At 38.4% G+C, this 14,964-nt stretch overlaps 1 protein-coding gene across 2 annotated transcripts in view; it reads left to right on the top strand.

Annotated features, from left to right (window-relative positions):
* Nucleotides 1–14,964, top strand: part of PARD3B (par-3 family cell polarity regulator beta) — a 1,051,931-nt gene that overhangs the window by 371,244 nt on the left and 665,723 nt on the right. For both annotated transcript variants that reach the window (XM_032637435.1, XM_032637436.1), the window contains one exon: nucleotides 7,209–7,380. In XM_032637435.1, the coding sequence (XP_032493326.1) occupies nucleotides 7,209–7,380 (172 nt within the window). The remainder of the gene's footprint in view (nucleotides 1–7,208; nucleotides 7,381–14,964) is intronic.

Here is a 14,964-nt window from a genome sequence, read left to right as displayed (position 1 = left end):
AAGTGATAAGGATAAAAGGGGTTCTTAGTACAATTGAATAAATCATGTTTTATTATTTTCTTTAGAATGCAGCTTAAAGCTGTAAAGTTTGTAAAGGTCCCTGTTATCGATTTTCAGTTTGGAGAGGAAATGAAAATTGGTTTTATCTCATTTACTGAATGTCGATTGAAGTTTCTGAGAAGCAGAGCTGTTACACGCTTGTTCTGAGGCTGGTAGATCTGATGAAGATGCTAATGTGAGCCTACTAATTTTTAAAATCCAGATTAAATGTTTTTAGCTGGCTGTCAAAATCCTTTGAAGGCAAAGGGTCCATTTTCAAACCTTTGTTTAAAGTGGCCTAAAATTAGCTCAATAGCCAGTTGTGATTTAGTTACAAGCAGATGCATACATTGAAACGAAATTCTGCAGTGTTTCCCCCAAAGGTCATAATGTGCTTTCTCTACTTGTGAAATTGTTGTAATTTCACAGTCTTACTTAGATTTAATTGTGTCTATTAAGATTTGAGACAAATGATTCCAGCTTTATTCTGTAGGATACTGCTTTTTTTCTTGGTCTTTTAATTCTACTTGATAGTTGTTGCTAACATGGAATATGTATGAAACAGTAAAAAAAAATATATATATATATATATATATATATATGGCAAATAAGCCTTTCTTAGTAGTAAGTTAGTTCACTTGACATGTAATTAAAGTGGAGTCACATATCTCTCCGTGTAATTGCTTATCCCAAAAAGATACTTTTATAAATACAGTTTATTATGTTCTATGAGCATTTGGATCATTCTTTTTTATTCTCTATGTAGACTAAAGATAATAGCATCAGATTATAAAAACTCAGGCTGTAAAAGTGACAGAATGCTACAGGCTGACGACGGAGCAAACCACATCTTGAATATTGAGGGGCTCTGCAATAAATGTACTTGGTGGCACTTATTATTAAAATATTTACTTGTCAGTATAGAAAGTAAAGGCATTGCTATATTGCTTCGAGTTATGGTAAAAATAGAACAGACAGCACAAACCATGTATTGCTAGGTGGAAGAACGGCACTGCATGTCTGAAGGTTGTGTGTTCTTGTGTGATGAAGAGCAAAGAAAAGAGAAAAACAAAAATTACCTACTTGATGTGTTTGATCTTGGTACTTTCTCTGTTCCTCTGTCAACCCTGTGATGAAGAGATTAAAGAGAAGCAACAAAGTAAAAACAGAATAGGGATAAACGAGTCAAGTGGGACTCAGTCCAGGAGCCAGGGAATGCTAGCTATGGGAGGAAAAGGAATTAACATTTACCCTTCCATTGTGTGCCAGGCTCTGTGCTAAGCATTTAGGCTTGTTAGGAATATTATCAACGACATTCATATTCTGCCTCCACCCCACTCACCCCCAGCACACACCCATGAACACACACTCACTCACACCTTTACCTTGTTTGAGTATAAACATAGGTCTGAATCCTTGAGGAGATATTGATGATGTGAAATTGTGAAGGGCACGTGGCTCTTCCGATCAAGGCTTTTATTCCGGGTTATGGATTTGGTAAATCCAAAGCTCTTTTATTTCTTTTTGATCTTTGAGGTGGTGGTTGTTGACCTTTACAAGGTAAATACGAAAAAAAGAGATTGAACTATTCTTTAAAATAAAGCTTTTGCATAATATATTTTCTAGGTAAATTCTAAATAATTTCAGATGTTCCTTCCTAATACCCCCTGGGGAAGGAGTAGTCAGGGGGTACTTGTAGTTACCAAACTAATGCCTGATCTTTGAATTGGAAACACCATCAGCATTGGCAATTGAGATATAGTTATTGAAAATAATTTGTACATACCACGTTAATGTACCTGTTTTCTTGTGTTTTCCTCAGTTCTTTTTAGGAAGTAGGTATTTTCCTGAGAAATACACTCCACCTTGACCTCTCAAGTAGAGGTACAAAACACATGAGGTCATTGCCTTAATTTTACTGACAGTTAAAGAGAAAATCTTTTCATGTTAAATCAAGCATGGGAAGCTGGTAAAATGTAAAATTGACATGAATTTGTAAAATAAAAGCTGAATGCTTCAGTTTTGAGTTTATGGCATGTCAATTCAAGCTGTGCTTCCACTCGGTTATTCACATTTGTTTTTTTTTTTTTTTTTTTTTTTTATTCACATTTGTTTTAAAGCTACTTCTGGGGACACATCCAAAAGCTTCACACCAGGTACATCAAAGTTGGAAGAAAGATTGGAAGAAAGCCAATTGGAAGAAAGCAAGCAAGGGGGTGTCTGGGACCAAACTGCCAACCTTGCCTATCTCTCCATCCACCCTAGTACAACTCTTCCACTCCTTCAGAAACCAGATCAGCAGATTGTCCCTTTCAAAAATGAACCAGAAAAGGAAAAGAAAACACATAATCTCCATTTCAAGAGCAGAAGCCATTTCTGCCCCCCACCCCCACCCCCGGTGTTGAATAGAAAGTGAGGAACTTCTCCCCCCATCATAACAAAACGGAAGCAACAGTAATAATGATGATGATGTATTGAGTGTCTTACAGGTTTATATTGGTCATTTATACTCATTCATTTAAAAAATTAATTTTAGCGTTTTAAAAACACATGAAAAATCTAGCTATCTTTCATTGCTATATTAGGTTTCATATCCTTTTTTGCCTCTTTTCACTTGTTTATTTCAACAAATATATGTTGGGTGCCTACCATCTCTAATTCACTGTTCTAGGGATACAGCAAACAACAAAATTGACAAAAATCATTGTCTTCTTGGAGCTTATAATCTAGTATACTTTCCTAGGGAGTTTTACAGGGAAGACAGGCAAATAAATAAGACAAATAAGAAAAAAACATAGCATTGAGTGGTGACAAACACTATAAAGAAAAATGAAGGGAGTATGACAAGTGGGGGCAGGGGGAGAGGCGGCATTTCAATTGAGGTAGTGCGGCCAGTGAAAGCCTGGCGCTTGATAAAAATGTGAGGGATCGAGGAACAAGCCATGCAGGTATCTGGTGGAAGACTGTGTCAGGCAGAGAGAACAGCAAATGTAAAGACAGAGAGGGACAAAGAAGATAGCATAGCTGGATAGAATCCTGAGAACAAGGGAGAGAATCATCAGGACGTGGGGTCAGAACCTTCACTGGGAGCCCATTACCATACAGGGCATTGCAAGGACTTGGGCTTTATTCTAAGTGAGATGGAAAGGTATGACAGGGTTCTGATCAGAGGAGAGATGCGATCCGCCTTAGGTTTCAGCAAGATCACACTGGCTGTTGTGTTGAAAGTGGATTGAAAGGGAGCCTGGGTGGAAACAAGGAGTCCAATCACAGAGCCCTTGCAGTAACCCATGGGAGAGGCTATAGGAGCTGGGTCCAAAGAGGTGACAGTGGAGGGGGTAAGAAGTGGTCAAGCTCTGGTTATATTTTGACATTTATTGACCAATTGGATGTGTGTGCGGTGTATGAGAGATGAGGAGAAAGGGAAGGAAAGAGGGATTGAGGATTACTGTAAGTCTTTTGGCCTGAGCAACTAGAAGGATGGATTGCCGTTAATTAGGGATGTAAAAAGCTTATGGAAAGAGCTTTGGAAGATCAGTTTTTCAGTTTCTGACATGATAGGTTAGGCAATTGACCATATGAGCCTGGATTTCAGGAAGAAGCTCTGGGTTGGAGATTGAAGTATGGAATTTATCAGCATACACTTATATCTTTGCCATGAGACAAATTCAATCACAATACAAATTTAGAGGTATTCACTTTAACGTTTTTAGAGATAAGTGAAAGGAAACTTAATGGAGGGGCCAGGGATTTGAGGACAAAACTGAGAGAATGTGGTGTTCTGGAAGGTAAGTGAAGAAAACCATTTAAGGAGGAAGCGGTGATCAACTGTGCCCTAAAATCAAGCCAGAGACGCGACTTTGAATTTAGCAGTGTGGAGACTGTTTTTGGTCTTGACAAGGGCGGTTTCAGTGGAAGAGAGGGGTGAGAGCCTGGCTAGAGGGGCCTCAGGAAAGAATAGGAGGACGGAGATTGGAAACTGTTCTACGGAGAGCTTTCAGATTTGGCTTTAGATGGAAGGTGGGAAATGGGGTGGTTTCAGTAGGGGTGAGTCTTGAGAAGGTTGATTTGTTTTTGGTTTCGGTTTTTTGATGAGCAGGTGAATAGCATACTTGTAAACTGACCTACCTGTGTGTATCTGCGGATTAGATGCCTAAATGCTGATAGAGATCTGTGGGGGTGGGAGCTTTGATTGGAAGTAAAGTCTGTTTGAACAGATCATTTTGGATCATGTGGTCTTATGAAAATGTCACTGCTGTACTGAGTGACATGAAAATACTGGCAACACATAAGGAGAACAGAAGGGGCACCAGAAGATGGATAGGACAGCAGAAGAGGAAGGCATCCAAATCAAATATTGCCTATTTGCATTTTGCAAAAAGTTGAGGTTACTGCAGTCCCTAAGGTGTCAGTGGAAAATCTCCCACATGCCACAGAAGTTTAGTCTAAATGGAGCCTTAACAGAAATTTTTTAATAAAGATATAACTCTTTTTTTTTTTTAATGTTCAGCTCATCGCTGTGGGAAAGGTAATTTTGAATGGGTTTAAAGGCGGAGTAAGGCCATTTTCATACACTGGACACTTTGGAAATCAGTCTGCCTTCTGTTGAGGGATTAGAACAGTGGTTTATGTTAATTACATATCTCTGTCACACTCTCCACCAGGAACTGTGTCACCAGGAATGTAGGTGTTCTTGATGAATCAAGTAATCCAGCTAACAGAGACCTACAACATAGGGTTTAAATTAATTATCAGTGTTGACGCAAGTGTAAGTCGGGATATACTGTAGATGTTGAGATGAAGACTGGATGAAGAGGCTCTTATCAGCCAGCACTTGTGGTACCAGTGCCTTTGTCTGGGTGCCACAGATTCAGGAACTGATTCTCTTCTTTCCAGGAGTAGAGACTTTATTCCATCCATTCATCCAGACATCCAGAGTAGGCTCTGTGGAGATAATTCCTGTCAATCATGAGATTGGGAGATAGACTAGGCAATTAATTAATCAAAGAGATGATGAGATTTGGGGAGCCTCCAGGTCTCACTGTCATCTTTGAGAAAGTCGTGTATTTGCCTGTATCTCCAAAGAGTAGAATACACATTTCTTTAGGGCATAACATCCTCCTGGACAAGCTGTAAACATTCCATAATGTAGCCTCTCTTTTCACAGTGCTCTTTTTGGAAAATACAGTATGGTCTGAATCCCTGGATTGGACGAGATTCTAGTACAGATTACTGTTTAGTCTGTCACTTTGGGAAACAAACTCTCTGACTACCCTGTGTTCCCATTAGATAAATAGGTATAACGTTGTTACTGCATATGCTCTGACCTTGTGTGAATATAATAGTAGTATGGAAGACAGTGAAGTATTTTAAGGAGAGAAGGTTACATAAGAGCCATAGATAATGATTTATTTATGAGCTATCAAGTTTAAGCTTTTGTACTATACTTCTGAGTGATATCCTTTTTTTCTTTTTGCCATTATTTCAGGTACATAGGATCTACTAAGATTTAAGGATGTAGCAAGAGGGAAATCTTACACAAAACTGTGTGTAGTACCAGTATAATAAGCCACTTTGCCTTGTTGATTAGTATTTTAAAATAAATGTTACAAGTATGTGTTAGAATTCACCAATATGTAAAATTGAAATTATGTCACAGGAATAGTGATGAAAATAACACTTCTATCACATTTTAAAAGTTGATTTTCTTTCTCTTTTCAGGATTTAAAGTGTTAAACTCTTCATTTTGGCCAGATGATTAGAAAGATATAGTTCTCCTGATTATTTTTATACTAGAATAATCTTTCATTATTAATCCATTTAAGTCATCTCAAATCGGTTCATCAGTGCTACCAATTAAAAATAGAAAATGTATGTGCTCAATTTCAAGAATTAAAAATAATGCCTTGGGAGTAGCATTTTTTTCCGTGGTGAGAGGATTGTTGGATTTTCCAATTAAAAAAGTCTCCATACTGGAAATGAGTAGTCAATTATGAAGGTTATTTTTGAATAGCCAATTTACATATCCCTAATTGTATTCATTTCTTTTGAAAGACTGAACTTGGAATTTATGATGTTTTGATTGGTTAACCCTGCACTGGTGTTATTAATACTACTGCCAACAAGGTTCCCCTATGAATGGGGCTTTGAGTGCCTTTCCTAAATAAATGTTTGAATGATAAGTAGGTTTGTTTTATTTAATGAATGGAAATATCTGAAAACTTACTAGCAGTTTTCTAAATTTGCACTCACTGCACTTTATTGGATTGACAGTAACATCCCTGAGCTGCCTACTGCACTCATATTTGTACTTTTCCACATCAGCTGATGAGAGCCATTGGAAGTTCCTATCGTGATGCTGTCTGCTGGCCAAAAACGCAAATGGCTGCCTCTGCCATTTATACAGCAGTGTTTGCCCAATTACTTGATTATTTTATTATATGTTGCCCCTATTTTAAGAAGAATGACTTGGAGATGGACAGTTAAACGTTTTTATATGAATGACGAGAAGCATAGTTCTCATATGAAATAAAATTGAGATGAAGATGGGAATAAAAGTTCTGAGGTTTAGTGTCTTTGGACTTAAACCAATCAACATTGGTTAGTCATGAAGGAAAGTAACGAAATTACAGGCATGAATACAAATGGGATATCTATGTGTACAAGATAAACACAGATTGTGTGTAAATATACACATGTATGTATGGTTCTACTTATGATTGTGTCTGAAAGGCAGTTACAGTAAGGGATTTTATCGTCTTTTCCTCTCTAAACCTGGAATGTCCTCTTCTACCATGTAAGTCTATTGTTCAAAGCCTGCATATTCAACTTTCTTGTCTGGCAGCACTCTTGAATGAAAGAGATACTGAAGTCGTTTCAGGCATATGAGAAAAGGTGGTGAGGGGAGGTGGCGGCCATTTCATTCCTTCCAGAGGGTTAGCCAAAATTGGATCTCTATTTCAGGAATATACAAACCATTAATTATTTCTTGACCATGGCACTTTTAGGCGTAATGTTGAATTAAGAGTTGTGCTACAGTAACATTAAAGTTTTCAGTTTTAAGAGGTCATTTTTTAAAAAACCAAATAAAGATCACAATCAGCTAGATACAGGGTTGATGTGATATGCATGTTCTACAAAGTAATTAGTGCTGTTGGATTTGTTTGTAGCTGATTGCTGTGTTTGACGAACAAGAACCACTCCACAAGATCGAGAGCCCCAGTGGAAACCCCGCAGGCCGGCAGAGCCCAGATGCTTTTGAGACAGAAGTGGCTGCCCAACTGGCTGCGTTTAAACCAGTTGGTGGGGAAATTGAAGTAACCCCTTCTGCTCTGAAATTAGGTAGGTGTGTTATTTTAGTGGTATGCTTTTCACCTGGTGGAAAAACCTCATCTTGCTGGCTATGAGTTTCTTCTACTTTATGACTTACCCTGTTAGTGTTTGCCTTTAAAAAAATCAACCTGGTTTGTCTTTCTCTAAATTATTTTTTTTACGTAGATCTTTGCAGCTGCTGATGGTCAGGCCATAGATGCAGTTCTTTTCTTGAATTGCAAGTGAATCTGAATTGCATATCCTTGAAGTTACTGGGGAGGAGTTGGACTGTAAATGATGAGCTTCATCTGTAGCATATGAGGACTGCTTAAATTTTTTAAAAAGTCACTTGGTAAAAGCTAAGGGTTATCAAGGAATCCAGGCTAGAAATAAAAGGTCGCTTTCCGTTTTAGCCACCTTTTTCTTCTCCACAAGTTGTATAACTCAGAGTTTGGGGGAAACATTTTGAAGTTAGTTTCTAATTCTGTCCTACTGATTTATTCCAACCTGGTGATTTTGCTCAGAATTCCCTTTTGTTATATTTGTTTTAAAGGTATTGGTAGAAAGAGAAAATAAACATTCTTCTAAAGTTTTAGTGAATTTATGTCTCCAAGATAAATAATGTCAGTTATTGGTGATAACTCTTAAAGATAATTTTAGGTCAGTTTAACAGCATAAAGTTTTGAAAATCCACTAATATTTTGGTACTGAAAACCATTTTTTATTCCCGTTGAATGTATGCATACATTTTGAGACAGCTCTAAGCGCCGGTTATAGGTTAATTCTCAAGCTAGACCAGAGGTTTTTTTCCATTTTGCAAAGGGAAACACATGCTTAAAATTGTAAAAATTTTACATAGTATAATTTTTGCCATTTGAAACAAAATACATTATACAGTTTATTTTACATGCCACAATACTGAATATTTATATTTTGTACTAATTTTCTGGAAAGCATCTACAGTGCCCCTTTTAAAATAAACCAAGTGGAAATTAAATGACCCATCGTCTTCATAATTTTTCTCTATCGTTTGGAAACCAAGCTAGCAGAGCAGTTCTGCTGGAACTCGGTCATCGGAGGGCTTTGTGGCAGCTTCTCTTCATCTGGAGTGAAGTTTGTGGCTTCAGCAACCTCACAGCCCTATCATTCATTTGCATAATGGATGCCTTTTATGCATTACGCAAATAGTATGGGAGGAAAATTAGGCAATAAGGGAAGACGAAAGGAGAAAATTGCTTGTTTTAATATTCTATTTATAAGCAAGCACTGTGGTCTTCAAAAGGCTGAACCTCAGAGTACCCCTGTGCCTGGGAATTTGTTTTTTCACCTTTCTCTTATGAGCTTTCTCAGGGAAAAATGTTTGTTTTTCTTTGGCTTTTTCAGCTTTTGTTGAACCATCTGAGCAATGTAACGTTCAGCGTAGGAAGAAAAGTAAGCTGAGGTTCCCCATCGTTGAAGGTGGACTTTCTGCTTCTTCAATACTGATGTTGGGTCAGACACAGATAGGAAATAATATTTATTCAGTGGTGACTATATGCGAGGCACAGAGCTCAAGGCAGTGCACCGCGTATTCTAAATCCTGTACTCCTAACAATTCATTTAAGCCTCGTGATACTTAGTTGGGTTCTATTATCTCCCTAATTTAACAGATGAGGAAACAGGCCTAGAGCAGTTAAATAACTCCTCCAAAGTCACATAGCTGTTAGGTGGCAAACGTAGGATTTGAACCCTTGCTAGCTCCAGTGTCAGGAACAATTTTTCTGTGCTGTCTTTCACATGCTCTTTGTAAAATAATACAGTGATATCATTTTCCTGAGAGTCATTTTGTGAATATGTATCAAACCCTGAAAATGCTTAACTCCTTGGCTTCAAATCCCATTTCACCTTGTGTCACAGATGAAATGGTGAGATTGGCCAGCCTTCGCTATTTGGTGGTCAGTGTTGCCTTCCAGCCATTCAGTCTGAAACCGTGTCATTATATCCTTTTCCTTCCTTTTCTTCCCATCATCATCCACAGTTTCTTCAGCCTTCATGTCCATGACCATTGAAGCAGGCCAGAGCTTTCCCATCGATCAGACTACCACAGAGGCCTCAAACTGACCTCCTTCTTTACAGGCCCGGCTTTCCCCAATCTCTGCTCCTGCCAGATCTACCTTTCTAAATCACAAAGCTGATTATATAACTCCCCTGCTCAGCAACCTCCAGTGGCTTCCCACTGCTAGGAGAACCATGTCCAAACTCATCAGCAAGCTGATGCAGGCAGTTCCTCAGAATTAGATGGAGGTATTTGGGCAGGGATGAAGGATGAAGAAATCATCCCTTATCTACTCTCATGGTTCTATCAGACTCAGTACTTTACATTTCTGGAACTTTAAAAGCAAAGAAAAAACATTTATTGAGTTTCTCAGCTAGAGGAATTAAAGACAGAAGCAAAGCCACCAGCTTTGCTATCTGCCCATTCTGTTTTCCTTTCACTGCCCTCAGGGCAGGGTGTGGCCACGGCTTGGGCACACAGGGATGGAGGGATATGCTTGGCAGCAGATGCAGGATCCATGAATGGCTCTTCTGGGAGGTGACCTGGTTGTGCTGCCAGGCCCACCCTGAGCCCTTGTTTAGACGAAGGACAGGAGGGGGTGGTCAGAGGAGGAGTAGCATGTGTGTTCCAGCGATTCTTCATCACAGGGGGCATATAAAATGCTGAGCCCCAAAGCCCCAGCCCATCCTCTCTGCTCCCCACTCAGCTCTCAGAGGCCACTGGAACTGGTTCTACTTCTCATGGGACTCATTAGCCCAGGCTGGTACAACACATGCGGGGCTGATTCTCCCTGGTTTTCTCGCTCTTGAGATCCATCCAAGACGATGGGGAATTTAACCATTATCGGTTTGCATGCTTATCTTACTTAAGATAATCTGTTACAATTTAACAGATATTGGGAATCAAGATGTTCTTACCATTAGGTCATGTTAATCACCCAAAAAGTAGGTTTTACCGATACTGAAATAAAAATGCACTCAACATTCAGTATAATTTTTGTATCTTTCTCCAGCACAAGTTAGTCATCATCAGTATCCTGTTAAAAACTGACAGCCTCCCCGCCGCATACATGCAGACAGTGGTTGGGCCCACCTCTTTTTTCTTTATCTTCCAAGTTGAAACACTTATACACAGAATATGCAGGAAGCTCGTATTCAGGGGCTCTTCATGATCTATCCCCTTCTTGTCTGCCCACTTTTATTACTAGCCTCTCTTCTACAATCGCCTTAACCTGCAGCTACCACAAGCCACTTGGCATTCCCTAAATTTGCTACTTTCTTTCAAACCTTTGTGTCTTTGTAGTTAGTGTTCCCTTCACCTGGCTCACCCCTTTGCCTCTTTTCTACTTGGTGAAATTGTATGCACCTTTTAAACTCAAGCTCAAATATGCCCTTGTTTGTGAAACCTTGTCCAAATCTTCAAGATAGTACGGTAAGTGTACCATAAATGCATTTCTTAATTCTTCAACAACGAAGGGATACAAAGATGAAGAAATTTTCTACTGACCAAAAGGGATTCATAGTTTTGCACCCTGTAAGCTAATGGGGTATATATATTTTAACATTTGCAAGACGAATTTTAAATCAGCTGGGCAAACACATAATTCCAACTTCATCTAAATTATTTCCTACCATTTATTTTGTAATGGATTTTCTAATGTAATGCTAAACGACTAAGCCCTGACTCAGCCCTAACTAGTAAATCATTCTAACACTTCAAGATTATATTGTTTCTTTAGTTGCCAGTACATATTACTGTGTAGACTAGAGATTGCTAACCTAAGAGTCTATTTAAAAGAAGAGACAGGGTAGAACAAACGCCAGGTAGAATAGCAAAGAATCATATTCACAGAGCCCATTTAGACTTTAAAATCACCTAGTTCAGGAGTTTTCCAGGTCTTCTTTGAGGAGCCCTATGGTACTTCCTAACACGTTTTGGGATTTCAACAAATATTTGATTCTAGTTAATTAATAACATTTATTGAACACTTAAATTGTAGATGCTATTTTAATTCATTCACACTCACTCTTTGTACACATAAGATTGGTTATACTAGCAGGGAAGAAAGGGATGCCGAAGGCTGTTGAGTGGGCAATAGAGAATCCTAATACTAATCCTAAGTCCTACAGCAAAGAAACCTACCTTCCCTCAAAAGAATTGTTAGCACCTCTTAGAACAACTTTTGTGAAAAGCTGATCTGTTAATAGACAATTCCATAGAATTTCATAAGAGCAATTTTCTAGACAATTAACATTATTTTACAAGTGACCAAGTAAAAGCTTCGACTCAGTGTGTGCTGTGATGTCAAATGACTAGTTGGTTAAAGGAGTAGAACTGGAACCTGCATTTCTTGGCTTTCAGCTACATGGCATCTTTTGGATTAATTGTGGGTTTCAATTATCTGTACCTTTTAATACTATATGGGATAAAATAACACCTTATATCCTTTTGGAACGAGATAGAGTGTAAATTAATAAATATATACCATGAATAGTTGTAAATAAAAAGCTAATAAGGAAGTACCAGAAAATTAATATGGAGAAAATTTCTTTTAAATCCTTCTGTGTCAGAAATGAATTTGCTTCTATTTCTTCATCCCATGTGTATGCACACACATGCACTTACACGCATGTGTGTATGTTTGGGGGAAAATTGCACTGAAACAAACATGCTCATATTTGGGATACCTGGTAATTTTTCTCCCATATTGTGGATACTGTTGTCCTTTTTGACATTTCAAGTATCTGCATGTAGAGCCTTCTGTAAATAAGACAAATTAGTGAGGACGCTTACTTTGATGTTTGGAAGAATGAGAGTCCTTTAGCCTTTCTCCAACTAATCTTTATGCTGCCTTTATGATCAGTGGTAACTGACCTTCTGCTGTTCCCCAAAAGACTTCATGAGGCTGTAGTCCAAGGTTGACCCAATCCTTGTCCCTTGAGAACCAATGGTATGGAGCCAGTCCCAGACCCTACAGTATCTGATCTAGCTGTGTATCCAGACAAGTCATTTAACCTATAGCTATCACATTTTTCCAAACAAAGAATAAATCAGGACACATTTGGCATTCTATAGAAGTGAATATTCTTAACTGAGACCATACAGGTTACTTCCTTATGTGCCACTGCCATATCTCCCTGGGCCATAGTTTTCTCATCTATACTATAAGCCTTTCTTGCTCTAATGGGCTATGATTGTCCCAGGAGAATTTCATTAATTCCAAGCTGAATTTGAATCTGACTCCATGCCCCTGTCAATTTCCATCCTATGGCCCCAGTTAATTATTAGTTTTATTTTGAAACTTTTGGTAATTTTTCCTCAGTATTCTTGACTGAGATTTGCTATTTTGGGTTAAGGTTCCACGAGAAAATATGTCTTTAGTTATAATTATTTAAGCAATGCAATTTAAACAGTGTATCAGGATAAAAAGTACTTTCAGCTTCGTTGTTGCCACTCTTGTGATCTATATTACCCAGATATAAAGCAATCTGATTAAAGTTTGGAGTTGAAATGATATTAGCTTTGTTCTCCTCTTGTGTGTTAAACTTTGAAGATGAGATACTTTCTGTTTGAAAGTGATTCTTGTTTTTGAGACTTGAAAGCCGAAAGGTGCCTCAGATGCTTTATTGTTTCCATGTGTGTTTGTGCTTCTTCAAAACTGAAAGGAAGGGCTTCCCTGGTGGCGCAGTGGTTGAGAGTCCGCCTGCCGATGCAGGGGACACGGGTTCGTGCCCCGGTTCGGGAGGGTCCCACATGCCGCGGAGCGGCTGGGCCGGTGAGCCATGGCCGCTGAGCCTGCACGTCCGGAGCCTGTGCTCCGCAATGAGAGAGGCCACAACAGTGAGAGGCCCGAGTACCGCAAAAAAAAAAAAAAAAAAAAAAAAAAAAAAAAAAACTGAAAGGAAAATTATGATTGTATGTTTGTTATAATATAATTATTTTCAAAACATTGAGTTCTCCTCTCTTTATTTTCAGTAGTTCCCAGATCATATGGCATAGCCACAGATTAGCGTTGGAAATTGTGACCATTTTCTATCTGATTTTGACTAATTTACTGAATAAGGGAAACATGTGGGATCGTTTGTCTGAATTTTTAAAGAAACCAAATCCCTTTATGGCGCTGATCTTTGGGAAAAAAATAAAGCAGGGGGAAGTTTATTCCTTTAATTAGGCTTCAGTGTGTAAGTAGCTGCTGTGCCCATAATGTGAGTTTAAGTATTGGCATCTGATCCTAGACAAACACAGTCACACCACACACATAGCAGAACGAAAGCTCAGGGCTGGGCCAGGCTTCTGGCAGAGCCTTTGAATTCTGACTACAAAGCACCCGAGCTGTGAGGGTTCCTTGTTACTGGAAGCTCTCTGCTGTGGGCAGTGAAACCCCAAGTTGAAATGACCAGGGAACTGAGGTCATTTGCTTGGATGAATCCATAAGTCATCACTTGGTCAGAGTTTCATCCTATTTGTTTCCTATTGAGTCTGATTATTTAAAAGTTAACAGCTATAGAATCGTTTTCCTTTCTCTTCTTTTGTCTTCCTTGGGAGCCTGGTATTTTCTCCCGTGTAGGCTTAGATGAATGATGTTGTAATTAGCTGTGGTAACCTTGCCAGGCTATCGTCGATCAGTCATAGCCATGTAGTCTATAAAGTGTGTGCATGCTCTTCTGGTATGACGGTAACTAAATCAGGACTAAAGGGGTCACAGTGTTCTAACCCATTTCTGGCACCATTATTCTTTTGCTGTTGTTTTGGGTTTTATTTTAGTTTGTTTTCAGAGTAGGTGAAAAGTTGCTGGGGAGGGAGGTGGTACAGGGAAAGTCAGGTTGTACATCGAATATTTTTTAAAAAATTTAATACTCTGGAAAAGGGCCTGAGGTACTTGATTAAATGAAAGAATAAAATGAATATCTAAAGACAAGCAACTCCTGACAAATATTAAAAGGTAATTACTACACAGGAATAATTTGTGTTTGTGTTAGTGAAGTACAAATGTGAATGATAGTTCAAATACGGCACTTTCAATATACCCGGGATTGCGTCCCGAGTAATTGCAGATGAATGGTCAGCATAAACACACTTCATAGACAAGCAATCAGTTCAGATAACATTTTGTAAAAATAGCATGATGAGTTTTGCTTGAAGATATTCTATCTTCTTATAAGGGTCTTTTCAGTGAGATTTATTAAATTATCAAATGTTAAGCAAGGAAAAATAAAAAAATTAACGTCATCCTAACAGAACTATTTTCATTTTTCTATTTCCTATCCAGTTTATTTTTGCATTGTAATCTTAATTCAATTCTTTTTTACACCTGCTCAGTTTTCCTTTTGTCTCTTTAATTTTGTGTACTATATCTAATGGCTAAATTCAGTACCTAAATTGGTACTAAGTTGGCTGTACTCTAATAAAAAGTATTAAAGGAAATTTGCATTTAGCCATTTACCCCAGAAATGTAAGACAGTGTATAAAAACCAAGCTTTCCTTCTTGTTCTTTTCCAGCTGTATTTTCTAAGTTGATTATACGACCTCAAAAAACAAACCAAAAAAAAAAAAACCCATTGAGTTCACCAGCCCCCTTT

Source organism: Phocoena sinus, chromosome 7 (assembly GCF_008692025.1).
Source record: "Phocoena sinus isolate mPhoSin1 chromosome 7, mPhoSin1.pri, whole genome shotgun sequence".
NCBI classification, from domain to species: domain Eukaryota; kingdom Metazoa; phylum Chordata; class Mammalia; order Artiodactyla; family Phocoenidae; genus Phocoena; species Phocoena sinus.
Note: the sequence above shows the minus strand (reverse complement) of the source record. Positions and strands in the feature narration are given on the sequence as shown.